Genomic DNA, 23,685 nt, shown 5'->3' with positions numbered 1-23,685 from the left:
TTGTTTGTTTATTTTGTTCACATGTTATTCCAAGTGGAAACTCAGTTTACATACAAAAACCCATTTTATTTTGATTATTAGTCATGTCAACATTTTTCATTTATTACTTATAATGGCAAAAACTATTTTAATATAACACCAAAATAATATAGTCTAAACTAACACATTTAAAATGTTAGTGTTAGAGATATATTAGCCTATTAGTGTAAGCCTAAGCCTAATTCTACTTTGTGTCATGTGATTGCAATAGGCAGAATCAAAAAGCCAAGTTTGAGACTTACCGAGTAGAACTGAGAGAGTAGTGGAAAGAGATGCATTACCAGCCATACGAACAGCCTGAGCTATGATATCCTGTAGTTCAATAGGGGAGAGGTTGATAGTGGATCCAGAAGACTGGGACTTAGCTGAAATGGAAGGGATCGACGAAGTAGGCTCAATATTAGCAGCAACAGCAGTAAATTTGTTGCGACGATAACAAGTCTTAATGGTGTGGGCAGGACGCTTGCAATAGTTGAAGAACTTTTTGTTGGTCTGCTTGTGACGATTGTTAGAGCCAGAGAAATCACTTGATTGCTGAGGTTGCTCTACAGTAGGAGCAGAAGGAGTTAGATTACTTGTATAGGCTTTAAGCCCAGTTAGATTACTTGTATAGCACACATATTTACTTGTATTGCACACATATGTCTTCTATATAAAGGCACCCATGTACATTCTTTGATCAAGAAATACAATACCATCGCATTCAGTATTTCTAACATGGTACTAGAGTCACTTTCTTATGGCCATTGTTTTATATCCTTATGATATATTTAAAAGCAATCTTTGTCTTCCTCGGTATTTTTTCGTTGCGTTCATCTTTTTTGGCTTCTTATTGCTACCGTCAAAACTCTCCGGTATAGTCATGTCACTGTTAGATTTCGCATCAACCTTGCAAGACCATTGCATTCCTCAAACTACCGTCACAGAGCCACACTTCATTCAAGGGATCTTCTCAACCTTATCAAATCTCAAGATTTCATCAAGTTTCAATCTTGAGTTTGAGAGGGGGTGTTAGAGATATATTAGCCTATTAGCGTAAGCCCAAGTCTAATTTTACTTTGTGTGAAAGCCAAGTCTCCTACTTGTACAAGAAGTCTATTAGTCTAGGGTTTAGTCTACTATATATACACATGTTATGATTCATTGCAACATAGGATTTGTACTACACTATAATATATTATTGATGTAACCCTTTAGGGTTTTCTCTGTGGATGTAGGCCGTTAGGCTGAACTACGTAACCCTCGTGTGTTATTGTGTTTTATACTTTATGCTTTCGCTTCCGCATCCATACTAGCATATTCAACATGGTGTATCAATGCTAATATTTAATAGTTAGAAATCATTTTGACATACGGGGAAAATGATAGGGTCCAAAATAATAATTAACCCTTAGAGAAATATATTCATCACCAATTTCTTGTGATTTTTAAAACAACATTGAGAGAAGAATAAATTTCTTGATGAAAAACCAGAGTAATATGTTATTAAGGTCGCCATAAATTCCTTCACTTTATAAAACCAGAATGATTCATTTACACAGCATAAAGCATGCTAAAGTAAAGGAGGTACAACTTAACATGCATATTCCTTGGGAGCATTACTCAATTCATGATCTGCCCTTCTTTGCTTTCTCCTCCATTCTCTAACATTTCAACAGGAGAGAGAGACTGAAAATTTTGTACATTGTCACCATTAACATAGACTACCTTAAAGATGTCATACTTAAATTCGAGAGAAAGACGATCAAGATAAGGCAGCATTGAACTTCTATGATCCGAGTTTAAAATCCATGAGTAACAAAATTGGAGAGACTTCCACACATAAAGAGATGCCACTCTTGGGCTACTTTGGCATTTCAAGCAAACTCCAGCAGCAACACCTTCCATCTTTAGAAAGCTAGATTTGAATAATTCTAAGCATGCATAAGAAAGGTCATTTAGGTCTCCACCATCAGAGGTCACTGCTACATTGATGGATATTGTGTCACCTGTGGAAAACCTTACGGCTGAGAAGCCATCTCTTGATTCTCCAGCATATGCATCAAAGAAGCTATGCTCATCTAAGATAGCCATGCTTGATATATTGGTTAACATTGAGACCTAGGACAAGAGTGAAGAGGGTATTAGAGGAGAAGTGCCAAAAAAATTAAAGAGAATCTGATGAGGGATGCAAATTATGACAAAATACTTAACAAAAGAAGTCATTATATGATCTTTTCTGAGTTAAAATCATTGGAGAATTCCCACTCTTATTGATTAAAAAATTATAAAAAAAAAATTATTAAGTATTCATAGAATAAGCGATGACATGATTCTCTACACCAATAAATATAATTTATTTATTACATAATTACTGATATAAACTCAAAAAGTAGTATTAGATAGCTTATATTTATTAGTATGAAGTACCATGCCAGTTGTAATCTAGGAAAACTCCCCTCCTTTGGTTCCATGCATCAAAAGAATTTAAGAATAGAGGAATTAAGAGAGTACATTTTAGGATCAATATTTTTTTTTCTTCAAAATTTAACAACATATATAATGTCATGTCATTGAAAATTTTAAATAAACAATATATTATATATATATATATATATTTAGATCTTTAATATTTAATATGAAGATTATAAACTATAAATTAGATCAAGTGAATAAAGGGGATTTTATTATTATCTGAGATTGAATTTTAGCTTTAGACTAGCTTAATCTAAGTGTATGTAGTGCCGGTTTGGATAGCACTTTGTTTCACTTAAAGTGGCATTGCGTTTTCATTTTTTTTTTTTTTTTTAGCCAGACTTATTGACTTTTGGGAGAAAAAAATACTGTATGTAAACTGTGTGTACACTGTTTATGTACTGTTTATATATTGTTTACGCATTAAAAATATTAAAAATAGGTCCCACGATATTATTTATACATTTAAAAATTATTTTACTACAGTGTTTTGAGTAACAATCAGTTTTCAGCAACAATAAGTTGTATCCAAACGAACCCATATGTGAAGTTCTCAGAAACTTAGAAACTTGAACCTTGACCCTTGCCCCTCTCACACCTTAGAACTAGAAGTACTTATACTTATGAAATGACTATCATGTCAATGATTCGTTGTAATAAATACTAAATAGTGGAGATTCTAAGAATAAGTAAAAATTTAAAATTTCCTTGAGCATTAATCACGCAATAAAAAGCAAATAATCATGTGGTAGATGGACCTTATGCGGCCCATTACCCCCATCAATCTTGTCATTACCCTAAAGTAATACCCCTTGGTTTACTTTGTTGACTTATATGGTCTATGTAATTTCTTAAGGAGATTTTTTTTTTTTGGGAGAAAATTAAGAAGAATTATTTTAGTGTATCTAGAAGTGAACTACATAAAAATAAAGCTAAGCTATTTAAATAAAACACAAGGAAAAAAATTGAAAATATTATTTAACTTACAAGGCTAGTACTTAATGATTCTTTGTTTTCACAAGATCTCTTCAGCCATGCTCCGTACCATATAATCTGAACGAAAGATTAATCAATTAAGATCTCCAAAAAAAATTATGTTACTGTTTGGTTGTTCCCATTCAAATGAAAATGAAATAAATGAATTATCAAAGAAAATCAAATACACTTCTAGGACCAAAAATACACTAATAGTGTGTAAGGCAATGTTTATATTAGTCTCATTGGACCATCGAAATATGTGCCTGGAAATCAGGCTGATTGGTTGATTGGTTTAAACTTCAAAGGACAATCAAAAAATTTGATTTGATAGGAAGGGAGAAACACAATTAGTACATATTTTCTATCCCAAAAAAAAGGTACATATTAAATACCAATTTACTCAATCACAGGATGGCCAAGTGTTACTCAAATGTAACCATAGCTGATTAAATAATTAGTAGTAATAATGATACTAAATAAACAAATAAAAGATTGATCCATTGATTCAAAACTTAAGTTGGAAGCTAAAAAAAGGGATTATACTTACATAAAACTGCTTTTGCAATTAACTTTATTTAGAATAAGAAAAGGAGGTAAAGAAAGTTATATATATATATATATTGTAATCCAAATTCCAAAGACAAATAATAGTTTAAAAAACTTTATGGAACACTTTTAGTGAGAATCAAATTCGGAAAAAAAAAAAGCAATTGAAACAAATTTTGTTCATGTAAAACAGTATAATGGAAACTGAAATACAGTAAAGCAATTGAAAACACAATTTTTACAAAGCAAGTATATTTAATCTGAAATGAAGTGAAACATGAAAGTTCTTACCATATTTCCATGAATGCTCTTGAAGATAGAGTTTTGTACACAACCAAGAGTCTCAGTGCATAAAGAGAATTGTTTGAGGGCGTCAATAAATTCATCAACCAATACTACTGTTGGCCTGAAGATGAAAAAGCATATATCCAAATTTCTATTGTTAAAAGGCACAAAGCAGGCCATTCTTTTCTCTCTTGAGTTTCAGTCTCAGCTTCCTTCGCTTATTTTCTTTGAAGCTTCTGTCTCTCCTAAATGAACCAAGGAGAGCAAGAAAAGCTAATGAATACTCGAACCTTTGATGAGAAAATTGTTTAATGGTATAATTGAAAAGACAAAAATTCAATTGGTCATGGTGACTGACTTGCCAGGTCTTCTTTGGCTACTTCAGCTTTTGAAACAGAGAAAAAGGAAAATTTAAATAAAAAAAGAAAGACTTTGAAGTAGAGATGCTCAAGTCTTTTACATTGACTAGTTCTGGATGTTCACTAGCAAAAGAAAAAGACTGATTCTAGATGCTAATATATAGAGAAAAAATAAAAGTAAATAATAAGAAATTGAACAAGGGGACTTGTATAACCCAGGGATTGGAAGTTCTTTCCCAAATTATTGGCACCCTAAATCCAAGTTATCGGTGTTCTTCTTTGTTTTTGTTTTTTTTTTTGTTTTTGTTTTTGTTTTTGTTTTTTTTTTTTTGGTAACTTGATTAATAATTTACTTGAAAATTCGATGCCTCGTTCTCGGTGTGAAATGATACAATTATATGAGGCTATCTCAGCCTTCTCAGGTTTTCACAATTTGATTTATTATATTTATATATAAGCCATAGTTAATCTAATTAAGCTAACCATTTCTATTTTTATTGGGTCAGTTTCAATTTAAATTTCAAATTTTATGTATGATTTCAAATTAAACCATAAATTCCTAGAAGTTTTAAATTAAATCTTTTGCTTAAAGGGAAAAAAAAAAAAAAAAAAATTCAAAGTTCAAAGCGTAGACCCATTCATAGTGATGTCATTAACAAAATAAAACAAAAATCTCTAAACAAAACACTGTCGTGTAATTATTTCAACACATGTGCCTTTTTCTTTTCTTCTTTTTCCTTGAGAAGAACACATGTGAATAAATCCTATCTAATGTCACTCCATGTAAAACGTGCGCATCATGGATTTGCAGTTTTATTCCAACCCGTTTTTCATCAAATCAAAAATCAAAAAATTCTTAATTAATTATCCTAAAAAATCTATCTATTTTTTTTATGAAGAATAAAATTTAGGTACAATACGAGATGTACATTAAATTCAAACATTTTGGTAAATTGAATATAATTATTTTTTAAAAGGTTTATGTAGAAATAGACGTATTGGTACTCTTACGTAGAATATTAAAAATAGTTAATGTTCAAGCAAGTTTCAACGATACCATTGTAACAATTACAACTCCACTTGTACTTATGGTTTCAAGAGTACATTTAGAGATACACCCCTTGTGGTCCAAACTACAACATGAAATGCTATTCGGACGATAGTTGATCAAGGTATGCAATAAGCTAAAGTCATGATAAAAGGCCCCAATCTCATACGAGACACGTTGTTTTTGTTTTATTAGCCAACTAGGTATTTTAATTTAATTGGGGAACTAAGTGTATTGCATCTAATGTAATTATTATATTTGTGTTTTATCCTTTCATTAATACCCCAAATTAACCCATGAATTAATGATAAAAATATGAAGTTACAAGACCAATGCATAGTGTGAAATATTATAACTAGTCTCATTTCTCCTTTGTTATATTTCAAAATTATGTAAACGAGTTTGATCTTCATTAGGGGTGTAATTGGTTCAGTTCGGTTGGTGTTGAATGTAATTTTTGCATCAAATTGAAGATTTCGGTTTTAATTTTTGAGCACCGAAACTGATTTGTAAGGAAGGGAAGCTGAACCGACCAATTGCATTCGGTTTCAATTCCGTTCAGTCGGGTTTCGGTGTTTGGATGTGAGAAACAAAACCAATTTAAAAAAAAAAAAAATTCATCAAACAGAGATATTATTGGAACACAATAGCAATACAACAACTAACAAGAAAAGCAAGACCAACATAGACCTTTTTTTCAACACAAAATACAGAGCAACACAGCAAAAAACATAAAACACAAACTAAGATTAAACCACCATCTACAACAAAAGGTAGCAGCTATAGAGTTTCTTTAAAACAAAATAAGAAGACATACCCATAACAAGAAACCAAGGGAGAGAATCAATGCTGGAAGAAATAAGAAAAATAGGATCAAGGTATGTGGATATCAAAAAAAGAAAAAGATGCAAGGTATGTGTGGGGACCTGAGGACCGAGGAAGACTAGGAATGCTATGACCATTATTCGTTCATTAGGTGAAAGCACCTTAAACCCGAGGAGTGAGATTGCTTGTGAAGAAGGTAGGAAGGGACGAAATATCTCCTGGAAGCCCGAGTGAAGAAAGTGGCATTCAAGGAGAAGGTCAAGGTATTTGAAAGAAGTTTCCTGTGGAAGCCTACCTACTACCTCAGCATTAAATAACTGTCAACAGCTTTATCAGCTGCATTGATGATGAAATGATGTTTGAACAGTGGATTCACAGCTAAGCAGCCCCTTTTACCACCTTTAATACGAGTTCAATGGGACAAGTGTCCTAAGGAGAACCTAGAAGATAGAGGGATAAGATGTAGGAAGCATAGGAGCATATAAAGGAAGAGAACTTCCAGATGAAGGAACGAGGAAAACATTCAAGAAAAAGAGATTAGAAGAAGAACAGTAGGGAAAAAGAGAAAGAGGAGAGTGCATATCCTTGTGTAAGAATTTTGTCCTTGGGTTGGCCTGAGGAAAACATTTATATTACTTGATTTTCTCTTCTAACTGATTCCTTCTTACTTGAATCTTCGGACTTGAACACAAACTTGTTTTCCCCACTCTCTTTATAAATTCTATCTGTTTGGGCCTAATTTGGTGGTATAGGCCCCACTATTCTAAGTGGGTTTGGGCCCCAAACTTTTGAGTCCTTACATTATGTGTTTGTGATAAGGAGAGAAAATTGGGGGAAGGGAGGCTGGAATGAGAGTTGTAGACTATTAGGGTTATAAGTTTATAACTTATAAGATGCTAGGGTTTAAAAAAAATTTAAAACCTCAAAATGGGTAGGGCCAAGGCTCAAACCTATGAATAAGTGGCCGAAACACGCGTGTCATTCCACTAAGCTACTCACACTATTATGTTTTAAACTTACATAAACATCTATATATTGGTTGATTCGGTTGGTTTTGGGATGAAAAAATCCAGAACCAAAACCGAAACTGAAATATTTTGGTTTCAAGAAATTTAACCCAAAATTGAACCGTACCGAAACTGAACCAAAAAATTGGACTCAGTTCGATTGGTTTTGGCCAGTTTTTTTGGTTTATTTGTTTTTTGCTCACCCCTAATTTTTATATACATAATTCTAATAGACTACTCCAAAAAAAGAAAAAGAAAAACAATTTTTTTTTTTCCTTCTCAATGGTAATATATACCAAAACAGCAATGTTAAGAACAAACTTTTTCAAAACTTACAGATATGACAAGTTTTGATTAGTAGAATATCATCTTCATATGAGAGTATCTTTAATACTATTTCTACCATATACCAATCACCACATGTTACCTTAACAAAAAATAGTTGTTCTATTAGACTTCACGTTGGAAACATTTATGTGTGGCTAATTTGCCCGACCATTGTGAAAATATGAAAATACTGTCATGATTGTACATGGCAAGGAACTTTCCTTAACAGTCCTCCATATAAATTGAGAAGCGCTATGTCTGTAATATTTTCACAGCACTTTTACAACAAATTTTAGGTAGTAAGTTGTTATTGGTTCTAATTTAAACTCATCACTAAAATTACTTTTTTGCCCATTAGTAACAACTAACAACTTGCTACTTAGAATTTGTCATGAAAGTACTATAAAAATGTTGCAAACATAGTATTTCTCATAACAACTGCATAGAATTGATTATATTTCCACCATCCGTTGCAGGCTAATAGTTTATTTATCCCTTCATCAGCTAAAGCCTAAAGCATAGTTTTTGTGGGATAATAAGCAAGCCCATCCCATAACTTTCCCCGGAATGCAAATCAAGTGCATCAAGCTAATTGCTAAAGGCTTGTATTGGTACTGACGCAATAGCAAGCTTAGCAACCTTCGGAAATAAAAAGTCTTTTTTACAACCCGTCATGAGCATAGAACCCAAAATGAGCTATACACCAAGGCTTCCAACTAGAAGTTCATAAAACATTAGCTATCAAACAAGTACTCGTTCAAGCCATCGACTTGTACCTGACATATTAATCGAAATTAAAAGATGTCCGGTGGAATATTCATTGTCCAACATTATTGTCATCCTGTGACATAACATAACTCAGAGTTCTTGGTTTACTGAATGTAGATATTCACTTCTCTTTTACATCTTAACACTTTTCTCATTTGATAAATGCATGACAGATTAATTGCTTGGAAATACACTTCCTAATACCAGTTCTGAAAGCATAATCTTCTGCCTCTAGCATGTGAATCAAAAATCAATTTCTGCACTACCCTCCGTATAATTGTTTTAATTCTTCGGACCTTGCTGCTGAAAATACATATAGATGACTCAAACATTATTCCCTTAGTTTCCTCCAATCAATTTGGGCTGGAAACTGTAAGTATATATCTGATCTTAATTCAAGGTTCATGCATTAACCTACATACACAAAAGTAGAAAAGATATTCATTAAATTTTGGCTTTTCTTCTTCCACCCAGTGCTAGTAGAAATTATAGATGAAACAATTTCAAAACAAGAGAACTACCAACTTGTGCACTAGTTTCAAAGACATTTGGTGCAGTCCAAATAAATTTTATACTAGTGACTGGTGTTAATATTACACCAGTCATCAAATCAAGTTGTGTTTGTGTGTGCTCTGTGCAGTGGTTAAATTTAATTATGTACAAAGAACCAAGCTAAACTGTGCACACGCAAGGTCCTTAATGCAATGAGGTACATGGGTCCTATCTATTAGGATAAGATTAAGATTTGTGTGTTTCTTTAAGGTCTCCATGGAGCATGATTGACCATGTGGTTGCGGATTTGCAGTGGGGATGGTGGTGAGCTTGGTTGTAGATCTGAAATAATGGAATCAAAGAGGAAGGAGAAAAAGTCACTTGTAAAACATGTCGCCTCTCTTAGGCATTTTAATCATAACGAAAAAAAAAAAAAAAAAACTCATGTGTGCTCTCCTCCATCCAAAGTTGTCAGGATTGAGGTCCTACATAGGATTGGTGAGAGGGTCCCATAAATTAGGTCATAGAATCAGATCAAGGATCTTAGGATTCTACTTTCTTTTCAAAATAAATAAATACTAGTAATCATAATTTACAATATATTTTAAAGAATCATTAGGAAAAAAAAGGGGGAATTTTGACATAAATGATATATAAAGGCAAGTATATATATATATATATATTTTATAATCAATCTATTAACCAGATATAGATATGTATTATATATTGATAATTTACAATATATATTTAAATCTCAACCCAAGGCATAAATTAAACCATCATTTACATCAAGACATGATCTGGCATCAACTATTATTATTAGTCAAGTTCTATATAGTTTATACAGTTTTAAGAAAAAAAAAAAAATCAACTCCTTTTGTCTCATGACATCTATATATTGACATACTCGGCTTCCACTACAAGCTACTACTAAATAAAACCATCATCACTCATAAAGTCTATCACACATCTGGCTCCTAATTTCAAGCCATCCTCCAAGACCAAGTGCAAAGAAAGCACAGAGCAATTCAGAAAGAAGTGGAGAAAAAAGGGGAAAAAAGAAAAGAAAAGCAGAGGAGTGAAAGGCATAAAGCTGAAGCTACAAAAGGCATCCTTCAGTCAGTGGCAAAAAGCTATCAGTGATCAACGCTCCCTCTGATAAGTGCATCTTTGTCAAGACCATCGACATGCAAGAGGCCGTCTGTCCATACTACCATCACCATTTAGGCCTCTCTCTCTCTCTCTCCAGGCTTATAATTTTTCTTTTTTTTCCTGAAAATTGAAGTTGGTATGTGTGAATGGATTTGTTAGCTATGTCGAGAAGCATAGTGTGGATAAAGGATTTTGTTATTTTGGCTGAAAGAGGTTTGATTTGTGCCTGTGGTAGAATCATCCAGAATCGACAATGGTTCGCAATCCTACGTGATCCAACATGAGACTCTATCCTGATTCTAATGTATGAACAATTTTATTCCAGTCTGGATTGCAATTTGATGACGATGCCTCCATCTATGTAAAGACATGTGATGAAAGGTGGAGAATACAATAGTTCTTAAACTTTGAGGTTTCCATTGCTAAAATCAACAAGACAGACAAAATAGAAACCAAGACCAAGGCAGAGAGTAGTTAGACCAATTTTCTAATGATACATAACTAGAATGAGGTGTTACATTTTACATGTGTTATATGTGTGACGTAGGATAGATTTTAAAAATCAATTAATGCGTGCTTGTAGTATAGTAGATCTAGGGTTAGGAGAATTTGTGGATTTAGAGTTTGGAACCTTAGAAAGAAGGGATAAGTTTCAAGAATGTCTAGGGTTTAGTAGGGCATAAAAAAATTTTGATTTGGTGGGTTGCAAAAGAGATGAGAAGAAACTGAAATTGAATATACCCACAAGCTGTGAGCAGTGCACATGAACAATACACATAAATAGTGACAGAATATCAAATACAATAGAAAAGGGAAGGGAAAAGGAGAAAATGAGCACTCTAAGACCAACATGCCTCAACATTCAACACTCAACCTTTCTATTAATAGACTCCATATATTCTTCAAGTACATTGAGCACAAATAGAATTAGGGCTCCTAGCATTTCAGAGAGGAAACTTTGGTTGTCATCGTAATGGTGTTATCTAAAAGGCAGTCCCTCATTGTTTAATGTAGTGCATTTGGCGGGAGAGAAACAACCAAAGCTTTATGGATTTTGAAAAGTAGCAAACCTAAAACTTTTCTTTTTTAAAACGTTATTGGATTGGATGTCAACCGTATGAAGTCATTCTATTTTTTTATGATTTGAATAAATTTCCATTAATTACCAAAAGAGAAAAAAAGAAAAAAGAAAAAGGAAAAGAAAAAAGAGTATTAGGACTCCTAATTTGACTAGTAAACTGAAATCCAATAAGGCAATGAAAGACTAACTTTGTAGGGGTTGATGTTGTTAAAAGCTTGTTCAGGCAGCCAGGAACTCAGAAGCCGCATCATTCAACTCATGTATCATAAAAAATTTCTAACTAAATAATTATGATCATAGTATAATAAAATAAGAAGAAGAGAAATTTTAGTTTTAAGGGCATTTCCTCACCTTATCATAGGTATATGGGTATTCTCAAACCATCATGCGCAAGCTGCACAGAGATTCCTTCCCTAAACACATTAAATGGAAAAACTGAATATGAGTGTCTTACTTTATAATATTTCCAGCATCTACAGATAGAGTGCAGAATAAAATCTTAATACCCCAATTCCATGGGGTCTTTCAACTTTCTAGGTCCAGCTCCATAGTGAAACAAGAAACTGGTAAACTATATTAAATACACATTAAAGGTTAACAGCCATGTCAGGCTGTTACTTAAAAGCATTTGGACCAGTTACATTGTGATTCACTTCTAAAAAAGAGAGAATTTTGTACCTTATAGACCATTCCATTAGAAATTCATTGTCCTTGTGATGATCAAACTCATGAGTCATTCCAATTAACAGGGCTCGCTTAGGGCATATCCTCTTCAAAGCTTCAAGGGTCTGCAAAATTAGTTAATGTGACATTAGCAGATTATGTACTTAAGGTGGAAAAAATCAAAAAAGAATATGTCCTTTAGGGAAGTCAGATAAAAATTTTATTTGTGAAAATGTAAACAGACCTGTGGGAGGCAAAAGTGGACATTATGGGATCCTTCCTGCAATAAGAAGAAAGGCAAAGCAAAATATAAATAAGACTAATTATTAAATGAAAAGATTGGAGGAAGTCGCTTTTAGTATTATAGATGATTATGGGGCCAGAGTTTCCAAAATCACATTTCTTGCCAACAGATAATGTCATTGTCTATCTTGCAATTTATCAATGCCAACTATATGTCAATGGAAATATCAAGAGACATATTGAGATATTAAGATACATGTTAAATTAATCAACTCTTACCATTTTTACCCCCATCTACCCCCTCCCCTCCCCCCCACCCCACCACCCCCCCCCCCCCCCCCCCCCCCAAAAAAAAAAACTGGTGAAAGGAATTCTTTTTAAACAAACTACAATTTTGTTATGCAAAACGGTGATTATAGTCAAGTTATTCTGTATAAACATACTTATCAAAAACAAAAAAGTTACCATATAAACATAAACTAATAGAAAATATGTGCAGGTAGAACTGCGTTTTGTTTATACGTAACTTACCTTATCATTATGTTTTCTGTCTTGCAATCTATCTGTGAACATACTCCATTGGATATGTTCTCTACATGCATACTGACATGCTTTGACTACCCACATCACATGATTGTTGTGCAACACATAATTCTGCTGTGACTTGTTCACTATAATCTCTTGACCATTTTCTGATTTTATAAATAAACTTAATCTTTAGAAATTGATATCAAACATAGATATCAGTGTCTTTGATTTTATGAACCTCGACAACATACATTTAAATTTCTTGGCAAGTCATATGCATAAGGTAACAAATAGAAACAGCAACAATGTTGAATATGCCTCTCTTAAGTTAGGCATTTACTTTGTAAGAAATGAAGACAACAGCAATGAGGTGGTATTTGTATGATGGGGATATATAACACCCCACTCACATAGGGGTGGGTTACACACTTGTTGGGTTAACTCCTAAGTGAGTGGAGTGTGGGGTCCACTCACAATAAGTTAGAAATTCTTCATGTAATCTCAATAAAAAGATGTCATAATAATTAATAGATTGCACAAAAAGTATTGACAAGGTGAATTAATGGTCAAGACCACCAGGCGGAGTAAATCAATTGGTTGAAGATGTGCACTGTAGCATCAACAATCAAGCATTGAGTGTTGTCACACTGCACTACTTGAAGATAGCATTTATGCTGCATCATAGATGTGTAATAATTCCAGCAGATGCATTTATGTTATAGCCGTGTACTGGGTATAGCAGATGCATATAAAGCTGTGCATTACATTGTTTGTATGTAATTGCAAATGCATCAAGAACAGCCATAAATGGTAAAAGCAAAAGAGTTATTCATCAACTTCAGTTGACAAAAGAACAAATCACAAACATAAAACTAACAATGGGGATGAAAACTAAAAACCTACTTTTAAGGGGACAATGCTCTTCTGGTGTGGACACAGAGCAAGGATGCAAGGATTTTTTTTCCCATAGTTGCCATATTGGGGATACCATTTTCTACCCCTTTATTCCAGACTTTATTGCTTCTGATAATTTCTCATTTTACTAGTTGACATTTTCAAAATTTTGAATATTTGCTTTTATTGTGATTGAGTGATTTATGATGTACTGATGTCTAATTGTAATCTTTGGAGCCTATTAGAAGGGGACTCCACAAACCTTTTGAGTAGTGCAATTTGAATGAAAATATTTTATGGTTAGAATTGTTTATTGCTTAGTGGTGATTCCATGCACTCTTAGGTATGAAGCCTAGGACTTTCTTTTTATTTATTTATTTATTTTTTGCTTTCCCTCCCACACACTCTGCATCAACTTGTAATCAGGGCACATAAAGAATCTATTGCTACTATTTTGGATGAGTAATTTGTTTTCACTAGGGATGGAACTATTCAGGGCTTTTTGGTTCGTTGGAAGGGATGACCAAAGTTCTGCACTTGGATTAGTAGAGATGAACTACAGCAGCTTGATCCAGATTCATTTGGGCACTACCAAAATGGCATGATATCACCCATCTATCACGCGAGTTTACGAGAGACGGAGGTGACGTTGCACTCACCTGGCAACCTTATGGGGATTCATTTCCTATTGATTGACTTGCTACAAGAACACCTAGGACTTCACTCAACAGGGTTGAGTTTCTCCCACCCCAGGGGAGCTAGTGCAAACACACAGCATGGATGCAAGGATTTTTTCCATAGTTTCCATATTGGGGACGCCATTTAGTACCCCTTTATTTCAGACTTTGTTGTTTTTGATTGATTATCATTTTACCAGTTGATATTTTCAAAATTTGAACACTTAACTTTTATTGCTATTGAGTGATTTACAATGTATTGATGTCTGATAGTAATCTTTGGAGCTTATTAAAAGGGCACTCCACAAATGTTTTGAGTAGAGCATTTTGAATAAAAATATTTTCGGGTTGTGATTCCAAGCACCCTTAAGTGGTAAAACTTAGGGTTTTCTTTTGTTTTCTTATTTTCTTGCTTTCCCACCCACACATTCTCCATCATCTTCCCAAAAGGGGAAATTACATCGAATATAACACACACAAAGACTAGTGAAAGGTGGAAGGCCGTGACTGGTCCCAAGGAGAGGTGGGGGGGAGTACAAGTGTAAACCTTTTTTTTATTGGTAGGTTACATACTCATGGTGGGTCTTGAACCCATGACCTCACCCTCCACCATACTCTTATAAGGGAAGGAGTTCCAGCTGATCTTTAACCACAGATGAAAAGAAAAAAAAATGCCCACAAACATTTTCCTTAAAAATTTTCTATTTAAGTGACCGGATTTCCATTGTGCATATCTTTCAATTACACCTCATGCATATCCTCCAATTCAACGTTAATGATGTGTTTAGTTGTTCCTCTACCCATTATGAGTATTTGAAAAAGATTTGACTAACCTTATATAGCGTATCCAATATAAGAAGATCCAACTGTCCAGCCCCACTTTTCGAAATAACTACAAAACCAAAGATCAAGCTTACATAGATTAGAGGACACATTATCACAAATGATAATTCTTTTTACACTAGTGCCTAATAAATGTCACAAAACTTAAAGAATAATATATTTAGATAAATACAAAACTTCTAGTATATAGACACAAGTGGTACAAAACAAAAAATATGATCATTACTCTTAAGTTTAAATTAATACGTGCAGATCCTGGAAAAAGGTTAGAAAGATTTCCAAATTCTAGCAGCACTAATGATGTAATGTTTGAATTAGAATACATTATTTCCTTTTGCAAGAAAAGTTAAAAGAGACAGATGCAATAACTTGTAATCTTTGAACCAAGGACACAAAATCAGCCATTGACATGAATCATAAACCGCTAAATTTTACATTTACTATGTGCAGAACAAAAAGCAATACTTATAGGTCAACAGTCACCATCTTCTGCATGTGAAAAGAAAGTTACCCATTTTCTATGCTAATTCTTGGAGATCATGAAGGGTGTTTTGGACATCCTTGCATTTATTTATTTAATTAGTGATCAAGTAATCCATAACAACTATAACTCATACAAAACAAAAAGACTCAAATAATTTAAAGCTAAAAAGGTACAGAAAGCTAGCATAATATTTGCCTTAAGCCAGAGAAGAAACATAAACCATTGATAACAATAAGCCATGTGTTTTTGCTAAGTGAAGGTCAAGGAGAATCAATTCCCGGACCTAACCCCACAAACGAAGGCAGAATACTACTAGGCCAATTGGACCATAGATTAAAATGAATCATGTTAAAAGAAATGTTTGTCTAGAATGACACAACACCTCTAATGTCAATAAGCCACCAAAATTTGTCTGTGAGAATTCTAGATTAAACCTTTGGTCCCTAAAGTTTAAGGTTGGTCCAATTTGGTCCTAGAAACTCAAAAAGTTGCAACCATGTCCCTGAAGAAGTGATTTCAATGTTGGTCTAGCATTAATCAAGGTGACACTTTCATGACAAAAATGGTTGATGTGGCTTAAATTTTTCTATAATGATGTATTTAGTTGGATAACCATTCTCAAAGTGACCGAACTATCTCCCATATGCACCCCCATTTTTCTTCCAATTTTCCTTCACAAGAAAATGTCAATAGTGTGCTTAATCAACATCATTTCACTATGAAAAAGTTTTGGATTGTCATATGCAATAGCTACCTACAGATATGCAAGTCATTCTAACAAGTCAAAAGCAGGAGTTGCTACAAACGTGTCCACAGATTATTGTTAGATAAAGTATTCCAAATACATTGACAATGTATGGCTCAAAAGAGGAAACCTTAGTTGATAAAACTACTTTTTTGATAAGTAAAAGGAATTATATGAAGAAAAAAAGAAACAAAGAAAAAGAAACAGATTCAACAAGAACAAGTATAAATACCATATACCTAAAAGCTCCATGGAAAAATTACAAAGCATCCAGAAAATCACACAGGTTGGAAGGTCTACACCCAACTAATGACATCCAATAAAATAAAGATCCAATCATCCTATCTCTCTGTACCTCAAAAAACCTCAGATTTCTTTCCTTCCATATAATCCAACACTTACCATACTCTGTGCTTGCAGGAAAGCGTGAAACATCAGATATATAAGCTACTCTAGACTTTTCACCAAAGAGAAAGCCCAAACAGATGTAATCTTCTCCGTGCATAACCTATAATTAGAATATAAGCATTAAGATACTAATAAGACACACAAAATACGGTATAAATATAATGATTAAGAAAGATATGGAGCTACTAACTGGCAAAGGAACAAATTTTAGGCTTGATGCAACAAATGGTTTCTCAAAGTCGTCCTCAATTATCTTCCAGTCAAGCTGTGCTACCCGTCTCAATTCTTGACCTTCTTTTAGTTTCTTTGGAATCAAGTAAGGAAATTTCACTGCAAGACTGTTTCAAAGGGTATAACACACATATGTCAAGTAATGGTACAAATTTGAAGCATGAAAAGTTAAACAGAAAATTATATTAGTATCTAAACCATTTTACATCAAGTGATTTCCTGATTATAAATTCTCTGTTAGGAAATGTAGTGCACATAAGTGTGAGGCTCAAGTAATTCAGAAACCAGCCAAGTTCCACCGTGTTTTTCCATCTTAGTTGAGTTAGTAACCCGGTAGTCTGGGCCTGTAAGCAACTTAACTATGATAGATCACAGGTGTAAAATCTTCTCAAAAAAAAAAAAAAAAAAAAAAAAAAAAAAAAGATCCCAGGTGTAATATGTAAAAATATATAGAAAAATAAATTGTATATAAGCATTCAATTGATTCTAAATTTAACATGTATGTTCACAAGAGCAAAATTCTCATTGATGAGGATATTATAACACAAGTCTACCTTGGCATCTGAAATGGAGGGGGAAAATCTGTTCAAGCCTTACAGACCGTAGAACAAACTTGTTTAACCTATCGTATTGCTACTATATAGAATTGAATCAGAGATTCAAAAATATGTTTCCTATGGCGCTAAAATATAATAAGCATGAAGCGCTAGGTCATTGAGATTTGAGAACCCAAGTGGACCAAGTTGATCATGATCATGATACATGTTACAATATTCCTGCAGTAAATAGTGTCTTGGTGCCTCCTAAGTGCATGAGAGTTGTTCATACAAAGGAAGGCAATCAACCCCCTTATAATTTATTAAAATGGACAAGCAATTTTATGTAAAGACAAAACTCATTCATCAAACTCACACATCTCCATTGCCTTAAGAGGCAATGCATGCTGTTAAAGAAGTCACTTTCTCAAATGTAAAACAAAGAGTCCAAAAAAAAGAATGATTAATGCTTCAAAATTTTTTCTTAAAGAAGTCACTTTCAGACGCAAAGCAGATGCGTGAAAGAGAATTATGAAGGCTCCAAAAGTAGGATCCTACCAAGGTACCATATAAATCCTTCACTGGCTGAGAATTAGAAAATAACAAAGTTCTCTCCACTTGCAAAAGGTCTCCTCAATGAAAAGGGCATGCCCAACACTTCCATTAAGGGATATGGCCTCCAAAGAAAGAACATAATGAGAATGGATACAAATAAGGGGACTACAACACCAGGACTGCCCAAATATTGAAGGCAGGTATGTATTGTTTTCAAGTCTCATTTTCTAATTTATCAAATATTTCAAAGGCTTGTTAAGGAGGCCAAGTCTCTCTTAAAGGGGGTAATATAACAGACATAAAAGCTAATAAATACTAAGAATTATATGGTTACCCTCATATTAATAACCCAAAAAGAGTTGTGACCACATTCTGAATGGCAGAACCTTGACATGGTAGATAAACCATACATGTGATAAAAGCACTTATTAATCAAAATTATCAAATTACAAACTAAATAAGCCATAGAATTTCATATCTTGACTAAAGTACAAAATATAGGGCACTGCATTTCCAAACCTGGCAAAAAGTTGATTGCAATTATCAACTACGACATTCAGTAACTTCAAACCTGATCTCTTGAACTACTTTCAACCCCAACTTTATAAAACCAAGACAGAAATACAACATCAATGCATCACATGGTACAAGTACAACTACTGCATGTATAATCACATCCTAAATATATAAAGTTCAATTTGAAAGCTATTGATAAAGTTGATGTAAAAATATTATACAAATCTCCCCCTTCTCACAAAAGCAAAAAAGATATAATGAGATAAACTATGAATTAAAACAATTCTTTTCTACAAAAAGATTGGCACCTTTTTCTGTTTGTTCCTTTAATATAATTTTCCTTTCAACTACTACAATCCAACTAAAATTTGAAAAATGTCTAAACTCCAAAATCCATAGATTAATTTGAGAGGTTTAGATCTAAAAGTAATCCCATTGATACAGGCAAAACTGGGTAGAACCAAATCAAACTTGAATAATCAGCACCCTATCATAATTTATACAAAAATTAAAGACGGAAAAACAAAGAAGAAAAAAAATAGATATAAGTACCTCTCCATTGCATGCTGAGATAGGTATATGGGAGTGGGATCAATGTCATTTGTAGGACTATATGGTTGCACAATACGAATATCATCCAGACCAAGAACTGCATCAGCATGTTCATGAGTCAAAACAATCTGCAGTTCAACCAAAAGTAAGTTGTAATACTCCTGATAAGGGCAGGGTTTCAGTTATCAATAAAATTCAGATTTTTCAAAATATTACCAGCAAGCATGCAAAATAGATGCAAATCCGCAATAACAATAAATGGATTGCTCTTCAATTTAAGAGTAATTAAGATTCATCAACGTCCACAGCTCATTTCATTCAACATTTTATCCACAATAAAATAAACAGCAGCCTAAAAGAGCAGATTACAGCATAGAAACTCTAATGCAAAGCATGTTATAACATCTCTAGTGGCCCAATCTTGCATTTCAATCAAAGAGTTTTAGAGATGCAACCTATTCTTTGTTTGTTTGTTTGTTTTTATTTTTTTATTTTTTTATAAAGTAGATCTGCAACCTATTCTATTGCTCAAGAATTATTGTTCTTAAAGTGATGCTTGACAAATTTGTTTCATCTGTTAATCAGACTAACTTTCACTGTATGTGTAAGTGACACCACAAAGTGTGAGTGAATTAATATTAGAAAGAAGTTCCAAACATATGTTCGGAGGGAAAAAGTGTTTTATAAGTTCGATTAACAATAATGTACTGAAATGGATTTAGAAATCACAAATCAACAAATTTCCGTTCTAAATGTCAACATCATAGCCAAGGTACAAACTCAAAAATATCATGCCAAATTGCCAATGATGATCATCCATCTAATTAATCACACACAAAGAATTGAAAGCAAAACAAAAAGGACATAAATGTCAATGAAAGATCAACAAAATGGGCCATAGATGTTTGGGTGTGCAGGGAAACTAAGAGCTTCAATAAGCCTATTTATTACTAGAGTGTAAGCGAGAGAGGGAAGTGGTTGTAAATCAACAAGGTCTTCCAACACTCCCATTATCACACACACTGTCCAAGACTGCCATAATTTACCGATAAGTAATAATGATAATAGGTGAAATATAGGGAGTACACAACGAAGTCCCCTAAACAATTACAAAGGAAAACAGTTGAAAAAATTTGAGTAAATCCCCCCCCCCCCCTCTTCCTAAAGTTACAGGACAATAGAAAATTTCCCACTAAAGTTCAAAATCAAGCAATAAACCTCAACATTTGGCATAAAGATCACCGTGATTGAGTCAATTATATTCATGACCTGCTTTACCCTCATGTGCATGCAGGAGCTGGGGAGGGGGGTGGCTGGGAATTGGGAAATTACATATTAAAAAAATATATGATTATAAAGATTAATTGTATGCATGCAATGGGTGAATGGAGGTTCATGCTTTAATATAGTGTCCTTACGACAGGCCAAAAATGTCATATTTTAATAGAATACATGTTCTGCAAATCATAGTAATTATCATAAACATGAGAAAAATGTGGATAAAGAATACTAACGGAATCCACTCTAGGAATCTTATGGATAGTAAACCACCGGAGTACTTGCTCCCGAAATGTCTTCCCAACATCAATCAATATATAGCTGTGATTACCATCGCTACGGAAATAATCAATCAAAAGGGATGTATTGCACCTGTAAATCCACATTATTAGAAATAATCCAACACATTGCTACACAAGTCATGGACAGAAACCATATCAAAAGAATACCTATTATCAAAGTCACACAATCAACTCATGTCCTTTGTAATAAGCCCAAAGCTGCAACCCACCCTAAGATTCATCTACAGCAGCCCCAACAGCATAACTATACACGTGTGGAAGGACAAAACATAAGGCTAGGATCAACAAACTAGTGCAAGGCTAGAAAAGAAAGTTAGTTGTTTGTTACAAGTACTTGCATAAGTTGTTAGTTGGTTGAAGAACCAGTCTTTAACTTTTCTTTCTCAATGTAGTTTAGTAAAATACTAGGCACGAATTTACTTATTCTTCATTATGAAAGTTTATGTCGATTGGCCAACTATCTTTCCAGTTTCCAGGTTCTCTTCATTATCCCCAATCTTTGTCTCTTGGAAGTTGACTACCCCCGTAAACTCTCCATTACCACAAACCATTTCGTCTTGCAACCCTCTGCACCCGAAGCAGATTCATTAAATCCTTTTACATGTTTTGAGTCCTATCACTTTACCACCCTTTTGCTATTCCTAAGAACAAATAAATTACCCAAACTAACTCAATTTGTATTCTAGATAATTGGAAGTTTCAGTTCTCTACAATTCCAAATAACAGAAGCTTTGCTTAGCCCATCAATGGTGAATGCCCCTGGACTGGCCTTTTTAGCCCATTATGCTATTTTTGCAAACATATTTGTTATGTGGCCAAAAACAAAACATATTAGTAACATGGCGTCATTTGGAAGAGTCACTCGAGCCTTAGAGACTCAAGTTCAATAGAGAAAAACCTGAGGGTTGCATTTGGATACTTGAACTTGGATTTGAATTTGAAAGTGATGTATTTGAAATGCCTTGATTCCAAATCCATAAATATTTAAGTATGTCATATGAATTTCTAAAAAATTCTATGGGTTTTGATGTTATTTCAAATTCTATTAAAATCCTTGGTAGATTTGTCAAAATCTAAATCTTTTGACCCTTTGGTAAACTATCCAAACAAGGTATTTGAATTTTAACCACCCAAATATAAATCCTTGTGCCCAAATCCTGCCATCCAAACACACCAAAGAAGAAATTTTTTTTTTTTTTTTAAGTTCCCAGTAGAACTCAATTTCTCCACATAACTAATATGTTTCATTTTTAGCTACATAACGAATATGTTTACAAAAATAGCATAACGGACAAAAATAACCCTCTGGATTACTCGGCAATTGGTTAAGACAGGTGGGTCAGTTTCCTGTATATTTTCCAAATGGCTCTTTTTTAGAAACGTTCAGTACGTCATAAAAATTAAAAAAAAAAAAAAATCAAAAAATTCAAAAACTTGAGCTCTAACAAGGAAGATCAACCAACCACTGGATTCAACCACTAAAACAAAACAATAGCATTGAACTCGAGTAAACACTAACAAGCTACCAAACAAAACAAGCCTGGAATACACAATGCCAGATCTAAGTTACAACAATTAGGAACAAATCAAAGAGAAAGTACGACTTCAAAGTAGTAGCAGTACCTGTAATTAGGGTTACGATCGGGCGGTACGGACAATGACTGATAGCAGACCTCGCAAGGAGGATCGGAGGGCTGGATGAGGCACCGCGCGTTGGGGACGGCGCTGGAACACCCGGTCCCCAAAAAGATCAGCGCCGACGAGTCGAGGACACCGTTCTCGGTCAGATTAGGGTTCGCCATTTTTGTCCAGAAGAGAGAGAGAGAGAGAGAGAGAATATTTGGTGGAAGTTTCTGAGAATGGAAGAGCAATCGCGTAGTGTAGAGGCAAGGAAACGACGTGACTAAAAAGACTCTTCGCATTTATATTTGGAATCTCGCCCGCGTAAGGTAACTGTTTTGGCGGTTGGACTTTATTTACAACAGCTTTTTTTCTTTTTCTTTTTTGATTCATTTCCTTATTTGAAAAGTTTTCTAAATTTTATTCAATAAACTTGATTTTTGTTTTTCCTTATCAGTAAACTTTAAAAGAAAATTGAAAATATATGTTTTTTTTTTTAAAAAACTACACTTTGAGTAATATACTTGTTCAAAATTATTTAAAATTAAATGAATTTGAGTAACTTTTATGGACATCACGATTGTGAGATTGTAGATGACTCATTATATGTGACATAAAAAATTTACGAGTAAAGCTAGAGAGTAGAGACATACCCCTTCCCACATTCAATCGTATCTTACTTATGTATTAATTTCTGATTAGATTCCAACACTTTTACATGAGTCTACCGTATGTACTTGGAAAAGTTGAAATTCAATCAAGAATTGACAACTAAGTAGGGTGTGGACTTTGGTGTGAGAAGGTGTGTGTCTAGCATTGCTAAAAAAAGATTGAAAGAAATTGATGTTTAATATGAAACTTATTAAATATCAATATTTTTAATTCGGGGTGTGGGAAGGGGTGTGTCTCTAGTTATGTGGTGAACAATCCGATCGTGGGGTTTGGCTGAATTGAGTAGTGAGAGATCAAGGACATGAAGTAGGAGAAGAGGAGTTTGAAGATGAGAATATAATCAGTTTCTAATGTCTAGTTTGGATTAAGGGAAAGGGAGAGAGAGTAGAGTAAAGTTTGCTAAAAATCGCAGCTAATTTCCAACCAGCTCTACTTTATTCCTCCTCCCTCTCCCTCCATCTAAACTAGCCATAAGAGAGATTGCGTTAGGGTTAGGGCTAGGGTTTGTGATAGAGTTAGAGAAAAAGCACCGACTAATGAGGTATTTAAAATTTTTTTAAAATTAATAAAAAAATGT

The 23,685-nt window shown here is 33.7% G+C and overlaps 2 protein-coding genes across 7 annotated transcripts; both read right to left on the bottom strand.

Annotated features, from left to right (window-relative positions):
- Positions 1 to 1,477: 1,477 nt before the first annotated feature.
- Positions 1,478 to 4,788, bottom strand: LOC112023305 (uncharacterized). The gene is made up of 3 exons (XM_024055926.2): positions 4,309 to 4,788; positions 3,481 to 3,546; positions 1,478 to 2,139 (listed from the first exon to the last, which is right to left on the bottom strand). Exons 1-3 carry the CDS (start codon positions 4,480 to 4,482, stop codon positions 1,642 to 1,644), a joined length of 738 nt encoding a protein of 245 aa, XP_023911694.2. The 5' UTR covers positions 4,483 to 4,788; the 3' UTR covers positions 1,478 to 1,641.
- Positions 4,789 to 8,576: 3,788 nt separating this feature from the next.
- LOC112032176 (putative hydrolase C777.06c) lies at positions 8,577 to 22,917 on the bottom strand. 6 transcript variants are annotated; one of them, XR_010630600.1, is made up of 11 exons: positions 22,440 to 22,917; positions 20,751 to 20,886; positions 19,237 to 19,364; positions 17,037 to 17,184; positions 16,841 to 16,946; positions 15,200 to 15,258; positions 12,269 to 12,304; positions 12,040 to 12,149; positions 11,713 to 11,774; positions 11,550 to 11,637; positions 8,577 to 9,050 (listed from the first exon to the last, which is right to left on the bottom strand). XR_010630600.1 is itself a non-coding variant. In XM_024064938.2 (10 exons), the coding sequence occupies exons 1-9, from the start codon at positions 22,736 to 22,738 to the stop codon at positions 11,717 to 11,719; spliced, it is 1,080 nt and encodes a 359-aa protein (XP_023920706.1). In that variant the 5' UTR covers positions 22,739 to 22,917; the 3' UTR covers positions 8,577 to 8,939; positions 11,713 to 11,716. The 6 variants fall into 6 exon arrangements, 2 of the variants coding, with proteins under 2 accessions (XP_023920706.1, XP_023920705.1); XR_010630601.1 differs by having other exon boundaries at positions 8,577 to 8,939; XR_002885058.2 differs by having other exon boundaries at positions 11,550 to 11,616.
- Between the last annotated feature and the right edge of the window lie 768 nt (positions 22,918 to 23,685).

The sequence above is a fragment of the Quercus suber genome, unplaced genomic scaffold, assembly GCF_002906115.3.
Source record: "Quercus suber isolate HL8 unplaced genomic scaffold, Cork oak 2.0 scaffold_164, whole genome shotgun sequence".
In the NCBI taxonomy this organism is placed as follows: Eukaryota; Viridiplantae; Streptophyta; class Magnoliopsida; order Fagales; family Fagaceae; genus Quercus; species Quercus suber.
Note: the sequence above shows the minus strand (reverse complement) of the source record. Positions and strands in the feature narration are given on the sequence as shown.

Excerpts from the sequence above, each read along its gene's own strand:
- LOC112023305 (XM_024055926.2), bottom strand. The coding sequence starts at position 4,482 with ATGGCCTGCTTTGTGCCTTTTAACAATAGAAATTTGGATATATGCTTT. Across the intron at positions 3,547-4,308 it reads AGAGCATTCATGGAAATATG|ATTATATGGTACGGAGCATG; the intron begins GTAAGAACTTTC and ends TCTTTCGTTCAG. Across the intron at positions 2,140-3,480 it reads AATCATTAAGTACTAGCCTT|GTCTCAATGTTAACCAATAT; the intron begins GTAAGTTAAATA and ends CTCTTGTCCTAG.
- LOC112032176 (XM_024064938.2), bottom strand. The coding sequence starts at position 22,738 with ATGCGAAGAGTCTTTTTAGTCACGTCGTTTCCTTGCCTCTACACTACG. Across the intron at positions 20,887-22,439 it reads GATCGTAACCCTAATTACAG|GTGCAATACATCCCTTTTGA; the intron begins GTACTGCTACTA and ends GTGGATTTACAG. Across the intron at positions 12,150-12,268 it reads TCCACTTTTGCCTCCCACAG|ACCCTTGAAGCTTTGAAGAG; the intron begins GTCTGTTTACAT and ends CTAATTTTGCAG.